Source organism: Erythrolamprus reginae, chromosome 3 (genome assembly GCF_031021105.1).
Source record: "Erythrolamprus reginae isolate rEryReg1 chromosome 3, rEryReg1.hap1, whole genome shotgun sequence".
NCBI lineage: Eukaryota > Metazoa > Chordata > Lepidosauria > Squamata > Dipsadidae > Erythrolamprus > Erythrolamprus reginae.
The window spans coordinates 147,156,350-147,172,842 of record NC_091952.1 but is presented as its reverse complement, the minus strand read 5'-3'; the positions used below and the strand labels follow the sequence as shown (position 1 = coordinate 147,172,842).

General features: G+C 41.8%; 1 protein-coding gene across 4 annotated transcripts in view; it reads left to right on the top strand.

The window, feature by feature from the left end:
• Nucleotides 1-6,788, top strand: part of AFAP1 (actin filament associated protein 1) — a 58,941-nt gene extending 52,153 nt beyond the window's left edge. For 2 of the 4 annotated variants that reach the window (XM_070746983.1, XM_070746981.1), the window contains one exon: nt 5,783-6,788. In XM_070746983.1, the coding sequence (XP_070603084.1) occupies nt 5,783-5,809 (27 nt within the window). In that variant the 3' untranslated portion in view covers nt 5,810-6,788. The remainder of the gene's footprint in view (nt 1-5,782) is intronic. The other 2 variants (XM_070746982.1, XM_070746984.1) reach the window with 2 other exon arrangements.
• Nucleotides 6,789-16,493: the final 9,705 nt, after the last annotated feature.

The window sequence follows — 16,493 nt, the reverse complement described above, 5'->3', positions numbered from 1 at the left end:
CTTGGGAACAGCGGACAAGTCTTTTGATCCAGCAACTGCCCCACTACCTGCCAGCAGGGTACTTACAGAACCACAAAAGGATGCAGATCTTATACCTGCTCCTCAGTTATTCCTGGACAATATTAAGAGGCCATGGCAACACCCAGCAGGAGCCCTGGGCCCAACAGCTTCAGAACGCAAATTCTACGCGTTTGAACCAGAGCTGGAGAACTTACTGGAATTTCCATCTATTGATGCTCTCATAGCAGCCCTGGTGTCCAATGCACTAGTTCCCTCTGAAATGGCAGACAGCCTGAAACCAGAGGATCGAAGGGCGGAGAGCCTAAGCAAGAAATCTCATCAAATGTCGGCATGGGCCCTTAAAGCAGCTTCGGCGGCTTCTTTCTTTAACAGAGCCTCTGTCGTGTGGCTCCAAGAGATGCTCACGAAACTGGGACCAGAGGACGGTCGCCTCAGACAAGATTTAAACAAATTATTAGCGGCAGCAGAATTCTCGGCAGATGCCACTCTGTCAGCATCTCGGTTTTCTTCACGGGCCTTAGCATCAAATCAATCCTCCCGCCGATTGCTTTGGCTATGCTCGTGGCAAGCAGACGCGAAGTCTAAGTGGTGCCTGGCCTCAGTGCCATTTGATGGAACCAAGCTGTTCGGAGAGTCTCTCGACAATGTCCTCATAGAGGATAAAGATAAGAAGAAAATCTTGCCCAGAACCTACAGACGTCAGGACAGACGTACTATGCCTTACTACAGGCACCAACCCTTTCATGCGGAACCTTCCTCCACTTCACCCCAGGTCGGAAGGTCTTACGCACAGGGGTCCTTCTCCCAACCCTCCTACAGAGCTGATAGGGGTAACTTTGGAGACAGAAACAAACAGTTTCAACAATCCAGGAGGGCGTTCAGAGGCTCTAACAGGGGAGGCTACCGCAGAAATAAATGACTCCACGACCTCCTTTCCCATAGGAGGACGGCTACAGCACTTCACCGCCTCCTGGGAAGCTATCTCTGCAGACACTTGCAATAAATACAATCGCCAAGGGTCTCACCATAGACTTTATCCAAAAACCTCCAACCAGGTTTTTACAGTGCCCGGTGATTCACAACAACCACAAGCGCAACCTCCTGCACCAAGAAATTTACCATCTGCTGGAGATTGGTGCCATCGAGAGGGTCCCTACTCATCAAGAGGGACAGGGGTACTACTCCATTGTTTTCATAGTACCCAAGGCCTTGGGAGGTTGCCACCTCATACTCAATCTAAAATAACTGAACCTTTACGTGAGATACCGCAGGTTCAAAATGCACTCTTTGAAAACAATACTAGCAGTAATCCACCAGCGAAACTGGCTGACGTCAATAGACCTCAAGGAGGCATACCTGCATGTCCCAGTTCATCCGGACTACAGGAGATATCTCCGCTTTTGCTTCGAAAACAAACATTTCCAGTACAAGGCCATGCCTTTCGGTCTATCCTCAGCTCCCAGAACATTCACGAAGTTACTGGACATTCTCACCGCCGATCTCAGGACTCGTCCTTTACGCCTCATGGCGTATTTGGACGACATAATTATACTATCCAGCAGCCACCACAGGGCTCGACACGATTTGGCGGAAGCCATCAGGACATTAGAGACTCTTGAATTCTCAGTCAACTATCAGAAAAGCCATCTTTCCCCAACCAGGTACCTACCACACCTGGGCACTCACATAGATACTATGACAGGCAGGGTTTTCCTGTCACCAGAACGCCAGACCAAGGTGCGAGCCTTAGTAACAGAGTTACAGCAGAAAAGAACAGTATCACTGGCTTTTCTATCCCAGTTACTGGGAGTCTTCATATCTTGCATAGACATTGTACCATGGGCCAGGCTCCATGCTAGGCCCCTACAGTGGTTCCTCATCCCCTTTCAAAGGACCAAGACAAGCCATTCTTCAAGGCAGGTACCAATCTCACCAGAGGTGCACCGGTCTCTTCCATGGTGGAAATCATCAGTCCTCCTGCAAGGGTCACCTTTCCTGTCACAGCAGGAGATGACCATAACAACAGACGCAAGTCCCTTGGGTTGGGGCGCCCACTCCAGTGCAGGAGTAGCCCAGGGTCTGTGGAGCCCAGAGGAGCTCGCATCCCCAAACATCAATTTTCTGGAACTAAGAGAGGTACACCTAGCGCTACGACATTTTGCATATCACGTGAGGGAACAGCATGTGCTAATCCTCACGGACAATGTGGCAACAAGAGCCCATATCAACCATCAAGGGGGCACGAGATCGGGCCGCCTCATGCTGGAATCTCAGGCCCTGTTCAAATGGGCAGAACAACACTTGGCATCCCTGAGAGCAGAGCACATATCGGGCACGTCAAACATCCAAGCGGATTGGCTCAGTCGGACAACCATCGACCCGGCAGAGTGGAGTCTGGATGTCAACCTGTTTCAAGAGATCATTTACAAGTACGGGACACCAGAAGTAGACCTATTTGCTACACACCTGAACAATCAGTTGCCCAGATTCTTCTCTCGTTTCCCATCACCGGGGGCAGAGCAGGTCAACGCGTTGACCTGCCCCTGGCCGGAGGGCCTGCTCTACGCCTTCCCCCCAATGTGCTTAATCCCAAGAGTAATCAACAAGATCTTACAGGAACGAGCGGAAATACTCCTGATAGCTCCGTATTGGCCCAGAAGTCCATGGTTCGCGGACCTGATGGATCTGTCCGTTGCTTCCCCATGGAGAATCCCACACCACAAAGTGGCCCTGACACAGGGGTCAGTATACCACCCGGAACCCCACTGGTGGAGTCTTGCCATGTGGCGCTTGATGGGGAGAGACTACGGAGAGACCTAGTGCCGGAACGAGTAATTACCACCATCCCGGCCTCACGCCGACCATCTACGACCAGGATCTATCAAGCAACCTGGAGGGCATACTGCGATTTCTGTATAGCTCAGCAGCGTGACCCGCAGTCACCTTCAGTGATACAAATTCTTGAATTTTTACAAGCAGGCCTGGACAAGGGACTGGCACCCAACACCCTGCACAGACAAGTGGCAGCCATCGCCACTATCCTCAAACTGGACTTCGCGCATCCAATCTCGAAAACACCCATGGATTCGGGACTTTATCAGGGGTGCAGCAAACATCAGGCCTCCACCAGTACATCGCTTCCCAACGTGGGATTTGCCACTGGTGTTGCAGGCCCTCACGGGACCTCCCTTCGAACCTCTATGGCAACATTCCACTGAGGTTACTTTCACTTAAAACAGCATTCCTAACAGCAATTAGGTCATCAAGGAGGGTATCGGTCAGACCAGATTTATGTATCTTCCATACAGACAGAGTGATCTTACGACTAGACCCTGCCTTCCTTCCCAAGGTGAACACCGTCTTTCACAGGTCACAAGACATCATCCTACCGGACTTTTGTACCCATGGATCACATCCACTGGAATTGAGATGGCACAAACTGGACGTCCGTCGGGCCATCAAAATTTACATACGAAGGACGAGTACCTTCCGAAAATCGGAGGCATTATTTGTTTCATACTTCCCTGCTTCAATGGGGAATAGAGTCTCATCAAAAACCATTAGCTGTTGGATCCGCTCCTGTATCATCACAGCATACAAGTCAGGCTCCACACCAGTACCAGGGGGCATCACGGCCCACTGAACAAGGAGCGCAGCTACATCAGCAGCTTGGGCGACACAGGCACCGATTGAGGACATTTGCCGAGCAGCAACCTGGGCTGCTCCCAATACCTTCATTAGACATTACCGTTTAGATAAGTTTGCTTCAACGGAAGCAGCATTTGGATGCAGGGTACTGCAGCGTGTGTGCACAAATACTGCGCCCTTGGTCCAGCCTTCTCCCACCCTAAATGATTGAGCTTGGGTATATCCCACGTTGGACTCTCCGTAGCAGTGCAAGTGGAGAAGAACCGTTGCACTTACCTGAACGGTCTTCTCGCTGCACTGCAAGGAGAGTCCAAACCCACCCGGCTGTTTGGCCCAGGGACACAGGGTTCAATGGACAATCTTGTTTAAAGTTTAATAGTTCATTGGGTTAATAAAAGTTCTTGGTTTACTGTCACTATGACTTCGTTTTATTATAAGACTGACCCGGTAAGGGCAGCAAAGGGGGTTGGACCAATTGGCGACACCTGATGAAGTGGACAAAGCCATGGGAGCTATGAGCTCTGTCATCTGCTATTGGACCTGTGGTCTCTCGACTAGCAGGGAAGTGACACAAGACTGGATCCAGGCAGTTGTCAACACTTCATTGATGGAGGAGTGCTTCCCGTCTTCGTTAAAGGAGGCGGTAGTGTGTCCCCTCCTCAAGAAGCCTTCCCTGGATCTGGCTTTTTAAACAATTATTGTCTAGTCTCCAAACTTCCCTTTTTAGGGAAGGTTGTTGAGAAATTGGTGTCGCTCCAGCTCCAATGGTCCTGGGATGAAGCCGATTATCTAGGCCCTCAACAGTCCATTTTCAGGCCCAGCTACAGCACCAAAACTGCTTTGGTCGCATTGATGGATGATCTCTGGTAGACCCAGGATAGGGGTCATTCCTCTATCCTGGTGCTTCTTGACCTCTCAGCAGCTTTCGATACCATCAAACATGATATCCTTCTGTGCCAACTGAAGGGGTTGGGAGTGGGAGGCTCCGTATTATGGAGGTTCTCTTCCTACCTCTCCGGTCGGTTGCAGTCGGCGTTGGCAGGGGGTCAGAGGTCAGCTCCTAGATCCCTCCTTTGTGGGGTCCCTCAGGTCCTCTCCCCTCTGCTGTTTAATATCTATATGAAGCCGCTGGGTGAGATCATCCCATGACATGGGGTGAGTTACCATCAGTACACTGATGACACTCAGCTGTACACTTCCACCCGGTGTCAATTCAGTGAATCAGTGGAAGTCATGTGCGGGTGTCTAGAGGCTGTTAGGGTTTGAATGGGTGTCCACAGGCTCAGGCTCAATCCTGACAAGATGGCTGTGGGTTTTGCCTCCCAAGGACAATCCCATCTGTCTGTTCATTACCCTGGGCGGGAGGGGAGAAGCTTCTGACCGCAATTTGGGCATCCTTGACCACAGCTGAGCTTAGAACATGACCTCTCAGTGGTGGCGAGGGGGACATTTGCACGGTTTAGCCTGTTGCACCAGTTGCGGCACTAGTCTTTGGAGCGAGTCTTCGGAGAGGGGCGGCATACAAATCTAATAAATTATTTTTATTAATTATTATTTGGATAGGGAGTCTCTTCTCACAGTCACTCACACCCTCATCACCTCGAGGTTCGACTTCTGCAATGCTTTCTACATGGGGTTACCTTTAAAGAATGTTCATAGACTGCAGGATGGGCAAAATGCAGCTGTGCGAGCTGTCATGGGCCTCCCAAGGTATGCCCATGTCTCACCATCCCTCCATGAGCTGCATTGGCTGCCCATTGGTCTCCAAACGCAATTTAAAGTGTTGATTACGACCTATACAGCCCTACATAGCTTAGGACCAGGTTACCTAGGGATTCTGCGTCATGTATCCCAATGGCCGATTAGGTCCCATAGAGTTGGCCTTCTCCAGATCCTGTCAGCCAGGCAATGCCATCTGGCAGGGTCTAGGGAAGAGCCTTCTCTGTGGTGGCCCTGACCCTCTGGAATAAATTCCCTCCAGAGTTGAGAAAGTTTGGAATTTCTGGCATTGTCTTGTTTTTTTAATCCAATTGGTGCATAATATTTAACTCAGCTGATATGAATATATGTGCATTTATGGTTATATTTACATTCTCTTTTTCATTCTTTCTAGGAGTGGGAGATGAAAAATGGAACATAAAGAAACATAATAATTGCTATTTGAATTCTGCTTTGGGACTCTTGACTCAAGATGGACTGAGGAAGATGAATCTGCACAGGGGTATTAATGGGTTGTCAGTTCTGTTTAGTGAATGGTCAGTATGCTTAATGCAGTTTAAAAGGCGGGCCTTCTTGAATGTGTCATTTCAAATGCAGCAATTATTTACTCAAAAATATGAAAGGAACAATTTAAATTATTACAGTAGATGGATCAGGTAAAACTAGCACTAGCAATTGTGTTGGATGCAAAGGGAGATTGGCATGTTTCAGTACCCATTTGGAATACTGTTAGATACATTTTAATTATTAGATATGAATAATATCTAATATAATATTTAGGGAATCATGACTCCCTAAAACCTTGCTGTATGAATGTGGGAATTCACAGGCTTGTAATATTAATTCAAGGCTTATGAATTGTATACAAGAGAAGAATGGAAAGCTGCAATCTTTGCAGAAATTACATAACTGCTGTTTTCCATGGGGACTAGAGTTCAGAGAAGGACTAAATTCTCCATTAGGAAGGAAGATTAGAACAAATAGAAAGACATCTTCCAACCCCAAGTAATAATACTGGTCTGTTTTAAACTTTTTAAAAAATGTATTTATTTACTAGCTTGTTTTGAAATGTTTTTAGGGATTTTATTTTATTTTCAAAAGTTAAATAGCAATGGGGGCCATTTTACAGATACAAAAAAGCTCCACAACATAAAAGGTGATGTTTTGAAGCAACTTTATGAAAGAATCAGAATTTTAAAAAATCATTGTTGTATTCCAAAACTTTTCAAAACAAAAGTTAAATTTGGATTGAAAAATCCAAAATATTACCCAAAATATTTAAAATTAAAAATCCTTAAAATTGCTACTTCCTCTAATAAAAGCAGCAATGAATGCCCCCCCCCCCAATGGAGGTGCTATTTCTAAAATCTGTTGTCTATTAAAGAGAGTATTTAAGGCAACAATGTAAATTTTGTTTTAAACTTTAAACTTTATTTTTCTGCTGTAACTGTGGTTTAGGACACAAATCTGAATTGTGAGTTAGGAAGGCACCCAGCTGGGAAGCATTGGGGAACCCAGTGTGGCTCTGTGTCTTAGTTTCCAAACACCATTTTCAGCACAGAAACTCCATCATTGTAGACTTACTGAGATAGTATTTGTGAGGAACTTACAATGCTTGAGATAGTCTGTATACCTTTTCATTATTGTCTTTCCATCTTCAAAGAAAATGTAAAATGTCTCTTCAGGTAGAGTTCTACTATTCCCTTCTGTCCATATGGGCTGGGATAGGATGCAACATAGCTGGACAAATAGATTTTCAATGCTTTTGCATCCCTTTCTCCCCTTTCTGTTAAGTTCTGTTTCTTATCTAAGAGCTGTGACAAAAATCTTGGCTGGAGATGCTCAGTGTTTTCTCCTTTGTTCCCCTCCCTGTCATATTGAAGTAGAAAGTCCTCACAAGAAGCTGCTGCTGATAGGAAGTTCTGAGTAAGTGACAAAATAGCCAGAGTTGGTTCTGTGCCCTCTGTTTCTCCAACCATCTCTCTTGTGTTTGAGTTGGAGTAGATAGAAGCTTTCAAAATGGCAGGATCCACAACTAACATTACTTGTGAGAACAAAGACCAAAGCACTCTAAACTAGTGACTATTTCTGAATTCATCTGTACTTTATAACACAGGTGACAACTTGAAGAATCAAAGTCTAACTGTAAAATGCATTTATTTTTAAAACACCCAGCTTTTTGCTAACTAGAAAGTCAGGAAGAAAAAAAATGTGGTGGGAAACAACTGCTTGGGGAAGGCAGAATGCATTGAGCATCAATCCCTTTTTCATAGTTTAATATCCAACTCTGCATTTGGATATGACATTTATTCTTTGTATTGCCTGCGTTCTTCATGTCCACAAACTGCAGGTCATAGTAGAACTAAAGATTTTCAGCTTGCCATTTCCAGGCACAGCTTCTGGATGGAGGTAGCTTTTTTTTAAAAAAAAAATCCTGGAATGATCTTGCAAAGTCTCTAGTAAGTTGCTTTTTTATATAAAAAAATATTCTGAGATCCCTGTTCTTTAGAATGCTCTCCTCTTCTGCTGGTATTGGATTTTTTAATTATTCTTTAGATGATTATTTTTTAATTTATTATAATTTAATTGTGGCAAGCTACTTTGGTGTAGTGGTTAAGACCTCAAACTATGGACTGGGGGACTGTGAATTTTATTTTGCCAAAGGCACAAAACCTTGTGCCCGTCACTCTCCAATGATTGACCCTGGGTCTGTTGCACTCTCAGCCTTAAGAAGGAAGCAGTGGCAAGCCACTTCTGAAAAACCTTGCCAAGGAAATTACAGAGACTAGTCCAGGCAATCATGAACTAGTCAAAAAATTACTCAAAGACACCCAAGCTATTTTGAGAAAATTGCATGGGAAAACAGCATACGTTAAAATAAACAAATACTGGGCTGCCATGAAATTCATCTGCCTGAGTTTAGGAAAATTTAGCATATTAAAATGTCTTTGGTGACTTTGATGACTTTTATTAAGGATTAATGTCTACGTTTAAGTTCCATAAATTATTCTAGTTTTCATAATGCTCATGTGGTGTTTGTAAAAATATTACAGATCTTTACACATCTTGATGATAGATTGACCTTTTCATTTTCTACAAGGAAGGCTGTGGCAGGAAGATGGATCAGCAACTGATCTTTGGGAGTTCAGTCTTAATCAAAAATTTTCTAGAGTTGTAGGGACAGCTGATTTCATGTACATCAGTTATCTCAAACTGTTTGCTCACACAGAGCATGAGATCAACATGGGATACACAATGCAGTGTCAGTAGGCAAAGTGTGCTCATACATCACTTCATTGGTATTATATTTCCTTGAAGATTTAATTTATAAAGATACATTTAATTTTAAATAGCGTGTGCCCAGCTTTATTTCCAAAATGTACGTGAGCTTTATATGCTCTATATCAGTAGTAGGTTCTAAAACCCATTGCTACCAATTAGCACATGTGCGGGTGGGCGGAGCATCCTGCTGATGCCGCTACCAGTTCACAGAATTGAGCCGAACTGGGACCAATCCACCGCTGCTCTGCATCTGACTGAAAAAGTCATCCAAAATACAGCCCTGCTTACTAGCTGTCTTGAATCTTCTGACCAGGCTAGGGGTAATTCCCAATGAATCCTTGTTTCCGTTTTATCAAAAATTTGAAAGCAGTGCTAGGCTTGGGAAGGAATTGGCATAGAAAACAGCCTATATTTGTGTGTGCCAATGAGGAATTCTACATGCAATTGGTTGTAGCACTATCCTCTTGTTTATGCCAGAAATATGAAGTGAGGATAAGCATTCCATAAATGGGGTATACTTTTAAAGCTTGATAATACAATTTTTCCACTGCTTCTTTTTCTAATAGTTGTCTGGATATTTTGTCTATTTGACAGGGTTGGCAAAGTGCAGTGGGCTGAAATACCTTCAATAGCCCATTTACTTAAAGGAAGTTTTAAACAAAGTTATTTTGTTTAGGCAAATTATTTGAAACTAATTTATTTATATGTTTGAATAAATGTTTAATTTATGGATGTACATATTTATGAATCTAGATTAAGTTCTAATCAACAAAGGTTTAGTAAGGAAGTGATTTCTTTTATCTCTACCATATGCAGCATAACAAAGAGAATAATTACCATATTTCTTGGAAAATACGATCTACCCCAAAACAAACCCTAGTCCAATTTTCCTGCCTGCACCTAATATAAACTATACCCCCAAAATAAGCCCTGGTTAAGTCCCACCCCTGTCTGGTGATACAAGGTGGGATGAGGTATAAGTCAGGGCAGGGGTGAGGGGTGAGGGGTGAGGGGTGGAGCTCCCCATGCACACTGCGCCTGCTTAACATAGGACCGCTGCAGCTAGGCCTCCCACGCCCTGACACCTTTTGCACAGCTGCCTGACTTCTGCAGCCGCTTGCAGCTGGATGACACATGGCACATGCACCATCGACACAAGCCTCATGGCATCCGGCTGTGAGCAGCATCCTGACGCAACAGGCGACGTGGTGCCTAGCTGCGAGCGGCTGCAGAAGAAGTCGGGCAGCCCCATGACAGGTGTCGGGGTGTGGGAGACATGGCTGCGGTGGTACTAATTGGGTATTGCATTCACTGAAAATAAGAGCTGGTGCTTATTTTGGGGCCAAAAAGAAAAGACTGGGTCTTATTTTTGGGGAAACATGGTAGAATAATTTTATCAGATATGTGCAATTTTATCTTTATGAATATTATTTTGAGCACAGGGTGCATTTTGAATGGTAGTTGCTTTCATTTCATCATCTTTTAAGCTGGTAACATCATGGCTGGGGAACCTGCGACTCTCCAGATGTTTCCGGCCTATAGCTTCCAGCAACCCTAGCTAGCCTTTTTATTGGTTTTTTTAGTTCAGTAGCATCAGGAGACAGTTGATTCCCTAGGCCTGCGCTAAATTTAACCCCAAGGCTGACCTAGCCTGAGAGATGGATTTATATGCCGCCCCGAGTTTTCGGAGAGGGGCGGCATATAAATCCAATAAATGAAATGGGCCCATTATGTTGTTCCAGTGGCCTTACTCTAGAACAGTTCTATACATTTTAAAGATAACTTGATTTTCACGTTGGGATAATATTTATGCTCTTGCTTGCCTAAGCATTTCCAGAAGACCTTTAAAATTGAATTAAATTTGCAATCAAAGTTTCTCTTTCTTCGTTGTATTGCTTGTTTGGTTTCAATTTTGTGTGTTTACACTTCGTTGCTCCAAGAAATTAATGCAAGGCATTTTGGAATATGTTTGTTGAAGAAACATTGGCACAGAACATTTTAATTTTGAGACCAGAGGAGCAATATAGCATCTTCTAGGGCAGTGCTGTCAAATTTGTGGCCCGTGAAGTCTGATGTGTCACATGCTGGGCACATCCACACCCGATTTATCAATGGAGGAAAAAGTTGTGATACATGACCACGTGACTTAAACACCCCTGTTTTAGGGGTAAAGGTGTGGTGTATACATAAAATATATTTCACTGGTCCATTCTTTTCCCCCATCATGTATTTCACTATCCTTTTGCAGGCTTCTGTTCATAAACAGAAAAGCTTTATGAACTCATTCATCAGGCTGCCTTGACAATAGTGCTCCCAGCAATTTTTTAAAAGTTTTATATGCTTTTCTACAATACTGTACAGGGACATTTTACGGATTTAAGTTGCAATGGTATTGTTTAAATTTTTGTTAGGAAATCATATTTGATGTCAAAAGATTGGGATATGAGTATAATTTCAATGTATTTGGGGAATGGGCAGTTTTTTAAAAAGAAAACCATTATATTTGCAACATTTTAATACTAATTTTATATCAATCTTCTAATATTACTTACTGCTCCTACCAATTAATCTGAATTGTCTAATCCAAAATATTCATATATTAAAACTGTAATTTCCTACTATATTTTTAAATGAAAACCTATTTCAGTTCTCCAGGCAACACGTATCAACAAGAGGAAGCGTTTTCTCTATATTTATTTTATGTCTCCTGTTGTATTTTATTCAACTGCTTAATGTTTTTCCTGTTTCTCAATGTTCAGCTATTAGAAATTAAATGCTGAATTAATTAAACCTGCAGTTTAGCTTTGGAGAAAATAAGATCTTTATAAATACATTCCAAATGAAAAAAAATGCCCATGAGAAACTTAGGCCTCATTAGCTATGATTTAATTATTTTTACCTTGCTGTCCCTCAAATGTTATGACAGGCACCTTTTTGGTGTAACAATTACCTCTTATGAATAAAGACCAATTGTGAAAAATCAACATTTGTTTGTCATGACTCTTTTTCTACTATTTTGCACAACTTCTTACCGTTTGATGTGCTATGAAAATGTTTTATCTGGGTTATTTATGCCTTTTCCTCTTTCTCTTGATAAATCTGGATTGCATCTTTCTCCTGTGACAATTTGGTAGGATCTCTGTAACGGTGCTATTACACATGGGAGGTAAATAGGTGAGGCTTTTATTAACCTGGATAATATATTTTTCTGTCCATGTCTATGGGAGAGAAACATTTGGGACTGGCTAACTCCGAAGCCAGAATAGGATCTTTGCTCCTACTGGTGCCCAACACAGAATGCAGCAGAATGTGGTGCAGCAATTTCAACTCGTCTCTTTAATACACTTTTTAGTTCCAGCACAACTTGGGCAGGGATACCAATAGTCAGTGATATTAAATAGTGTACTAATGATTGAAACAGTTAAATATGCTAAAGGGTTAAATAAAGTTCAGGAGGGAAGTGTTTTTAATAGGAAAGTGAACACAAGAACAAGGGGGCACAATCTGAAGTTAGTTGGGGGGAAGATCAGAATCAACGTGAGAAAATATTATTTTACTGAAAGAGTAGTAGATGCTTGGAACAAACTTCCAGCAGACGTGGTTGGTAAATCCACAGTAACTGAATTTAAACATGCCTGGGATAAACATAGATCCATCCTAAGATAAAATACAGGAAATAGTACAAGGGCAGACTAGATGGACCATGAGGTCTTTTTCTGCCGTCAATCTTCTATGTTTCTTATAAACAAATTCCAAATATAAAAACATAGAAAATGGGTTATCTATGTCTTAACTGATGCTATTAGGAATGCATCCTGTTGCCTTCTCATTCTTTAGAGGTTGCACTTGTGAGGTTTTTGCACTTAACACTGCAGGAAAGAATAAGCACTGATGTAGAACACAATTATTTAATCTGATTTATTAATCTTCATTCATGCTCTGCCTACCCTCCCGCATGACATTACCATCTCCTGCTGTTTGTGTAAAAATAATTTTCCATTTGAGAAATGAAACAGTAGATTACTTCCATTGTCAGATCATTAATTCAACAGAGTGAGGGTTGGCAAGTTGCCTCTGATTCCTGAGAATTGCTGTAGATGTCTGGCATAAAGTACATCTTTATCTTTAGTAAATCTGTTTTATCTATTTGAATCCTAATGTCCAGAGTTCACTGTATTTTTCGGACCATAAGATGCAACAAGATTTTGAAGAGGTAAGTAAGGAAAAAAATTTTTTTGTCCTTCCTGGATCCCAGGAGCACTCTGCAGGCCTCCCAAATCCTCGGTGTGCCCTGTTTTTTGCAAAAATGTCTCTCTTTTCTCCCTTTTGTGCATGCACAGAGGGTTAGGGAGACCTGGGGACTGGGGGAAGGCAAAAACGCCCACTTTTTGCCCATTTTTTTCTAAAAACTGAGAATATTTTGCCTTTCTCCAGCCCCCAGAAGGACTCTGCAGGGCTCCCAAACCCTCTGCTAACTCATTTTTGCAAAATAATGCAATGTGAGGACAGTTTGGGAGGAAAAGAATGGCTGTATTCGCTGTATAAGATGCACCAACATTTCCACTCTGTTTTACAGGGGCGAAAAGGAATGTTTTATACTCCGAAAAATATGGTATGTCTATTTCTCAATTTAGTTTTATGTTCACTTTAGTTCATCTTCACTTTCCCAGATTCATGCAACAGATACATCATTCACACCAGGAAGACAAAATTTCTAATAGTTGTTTGGCTTACTATGTACTGTTACTACAGGTAGTCCTCAGCTTCCAATGAAGCTTGCACATTACAATCACAGGTCGTTAAGTGGGGCGCCCATGTGATCACCTTGCCCCAGTCCCTGCTCAGAGAGCACTGGGTGCTTCAAGGGTAGGGAGACCTAGTCCATGCCAACACTGCCATGACTCATAGATGACATCACCCTGTTACATTTTATATTTATATAAATGAGAACTGGGGTAGAATGGTTTTATTGTGTGGAAGAAGAGGTTATAAATGGCCAGTTAAATTTACTGAAAGGGATTCTTTGGAGCACAGCTTTAACATCCATCTTGTCTATTCTATCTTAAAAGAAACCACAAAGTGTCAAGTAAGAGTGTCAAAGCATTTTAATGAAGAAAATGCAATACAGTTTCTTGGAACAAGTGCATTCCTTTGGACACACTAATTAACCTGCTACATATTTCAAAGCAGAACAGTCTTAAATTGAATTCCACAGCTTATAAATAAATTGCAATCAAAACTGTAGCAAGACCTAATTCAGCTATCTAGATTGTGCAGTTGAACTGAAGTTAAATGTTAACATGATGTACATTTGCTTCTGCTTTTCAATGTGATCACATCACTACAAATTTGACATTTTATCTGTCACATATATACAAAAATATACAGACTCCTAAATCTTATCCACCTCTTTGACAATTATGAATATTTTGTTTTCCCTTGTATAGAAACAAGATTTTGATAATCTTATCTAAAATAGTAATAGGAAAGTATACTGTATTATCACAAAACTAGGTGAAATAAAGGCAAAAAGAAATGAGTTTTACTATTATGCCAACTGTAATCCTTTCATAATTTATGAGTGTTGAGATTGTTTTCCTTTTATGTTCCATCAAATCCAGAAAATTCATCAGGTGGCTTACCAATTCATGTCCTAAATGAATAATATCTAAGCCAGACTTGCATATTTTAGGGTCTATTAACGCTTTTAGACAGATTCCCTTTACTGAAGTTGTTTGCTATGGGAAATAAAACATGATGTGCATCTCCTTAGAATTGTGTGGTATTTATTTGCTAGGGCACCAAGATGGCCATGTTCAGTGTTTGCTATCTAAGCATTCACATTTCAGCAATCATCATATAAACATAAACACAAATACTATGTGAAGTGCAATCTAATTTTTCTATGTGACAAATTTTTATTGAACCCTTTAAGATGGCTAAAGATGGGTAATCAGATTACATCACTGCATTTTCAAAAACATGGCAAAATAATAAATAACTCTTTTTTTTAAAAGGAATTCTCAATTATTTGACTAATAAGTTTTGAGAAAATAAGGGGAAAATAAATCTACACTTATTTGGGAAGAATTAATATGGTTTATTTAATGGAAGGCAAAAGGGAACTACAAAAAGAACAAGACTATGTGGAGCCTAAACATAACACAGCCCTAGAGTGAAAGCACATCATCACCATCTTTTAACAACCCCATAATCCCTTATGAGGTGAAGTCTGGGCAACTGAATGGAGCTAGCAGAATGTTTAATGGCCAGGTGCCCTTTCTGTCACCAATGTGGAGTTTTGTATTCTCATTGTGCCCAGAGAAAGATCTGCCTCTGCCTAGGATCAAACCAACAGCCTCCAGATTGTGAGGTGAGATTGTGAGGTCCAGCACAACACTCCCTACAGTGAAAGGACATGCCAGCAGAAAAGAGAATTTCTGAGAAGATAATGCCATTGATTGAACTTGATGGATGGGATAACTTTCAGATCTTGAGGCAGTCATAAAAGATTGGGCCAGCATATGTCTAATGCAAATCTTTTGAGATAAAGGCTAGTTGTCCAAAACAGGTCAGGAGAGAGTAAGTGAACAGGAAGGCCATATAACAAAGAACTCAAACTTGCAATTCTTGAGCTATATGCTCCAAGTCACTTTCTGTAACCTGCAACAAGATTGTGGAGGCTCACCAACTTAGGTAAGCTGGATCCTAGAAATCTGTGGAAGAGGAACCCGCATCACTTCAGCCTAACCCAGTGTATTTCTTGGCAAGAGTAATGCCTTGTCAGCTGAGTGGTCTAAGTCAACATGCTAAGCTTTCCCCATATGCTCTTGTGGGCCACTGAATACTATTTGTCTTGGGCAATGCCCAGCTCCACCAGCAGGAGCAGCAGAGGGGAGATTTTGCTTGGGCAGACAAGCTGGCAGGTTGGGGCAGCCTGAGAAAAAGGAAACGGCAGAGGTGGATGGCCAGGACTGCTAAGTCTGCTGTGAGGATCTTTTTATGAGGCAGGAGTGGAACCAGAATATTTGTAGTTCAGGGTTGACATGAGGGGTTCTTGCCTCTCTCTGAACTTGGTTTTCCTGCAGACATTTCATTACCCAAATTAGGTAACATCAGATGTCTGCAAGGAAACAACCAAACTCGGCACCAAAGACACCACGTGAGTAGGAAAAAAATTAAAATAGAGTTTTTTGTTAAAAATATTTCAGGCAGAGCAGTGAAAGACGAAAGCAAATGAAAAAACCAGACCAAAGGAAACTTCTCAGCAAGGAGGTAGGAGAAAGACAAGGTCTTACAAACTCTTAGTGGGATGGTTTTCCAGAATATTTAATTTTAGAAATGAAATTGAAAAAAATATCACAGATCAATATCACACTGATATTTTCATTAATAAAAAATGCTGCCAGCTGAATCACAAACCAGTTTTTGTTAGCTGTGGTTTGCAGTTTTGCAGTAATGTCATCATTATTAAATTCATTTCTCTTAAAGAGCCTTTTATGATACTCTTCATTTTCTTCATTTATGACTCACTGGGGACTTTGTATCGATGCATGAAAATGCTTCAGTACTGCAATCCTAACCACCACTCCTGACCATTAACATTTGAGATCCCTACTATATAGCAATGGCTGTGCATGCTCAAAATATTTCTTGCAAATGATCATTTTAGTATCAAACTAATGTCAGCCTGTAGGAAAGCTAAATTCAAACTATGTTGAATGTCTTTGGACAAAAAAACCCCCAAAACGTTGGATAGACATTTTCACAGATGAAATGGCAGAAATTTCTAAATATATTTTTTATGGGAGATGCACCATTGT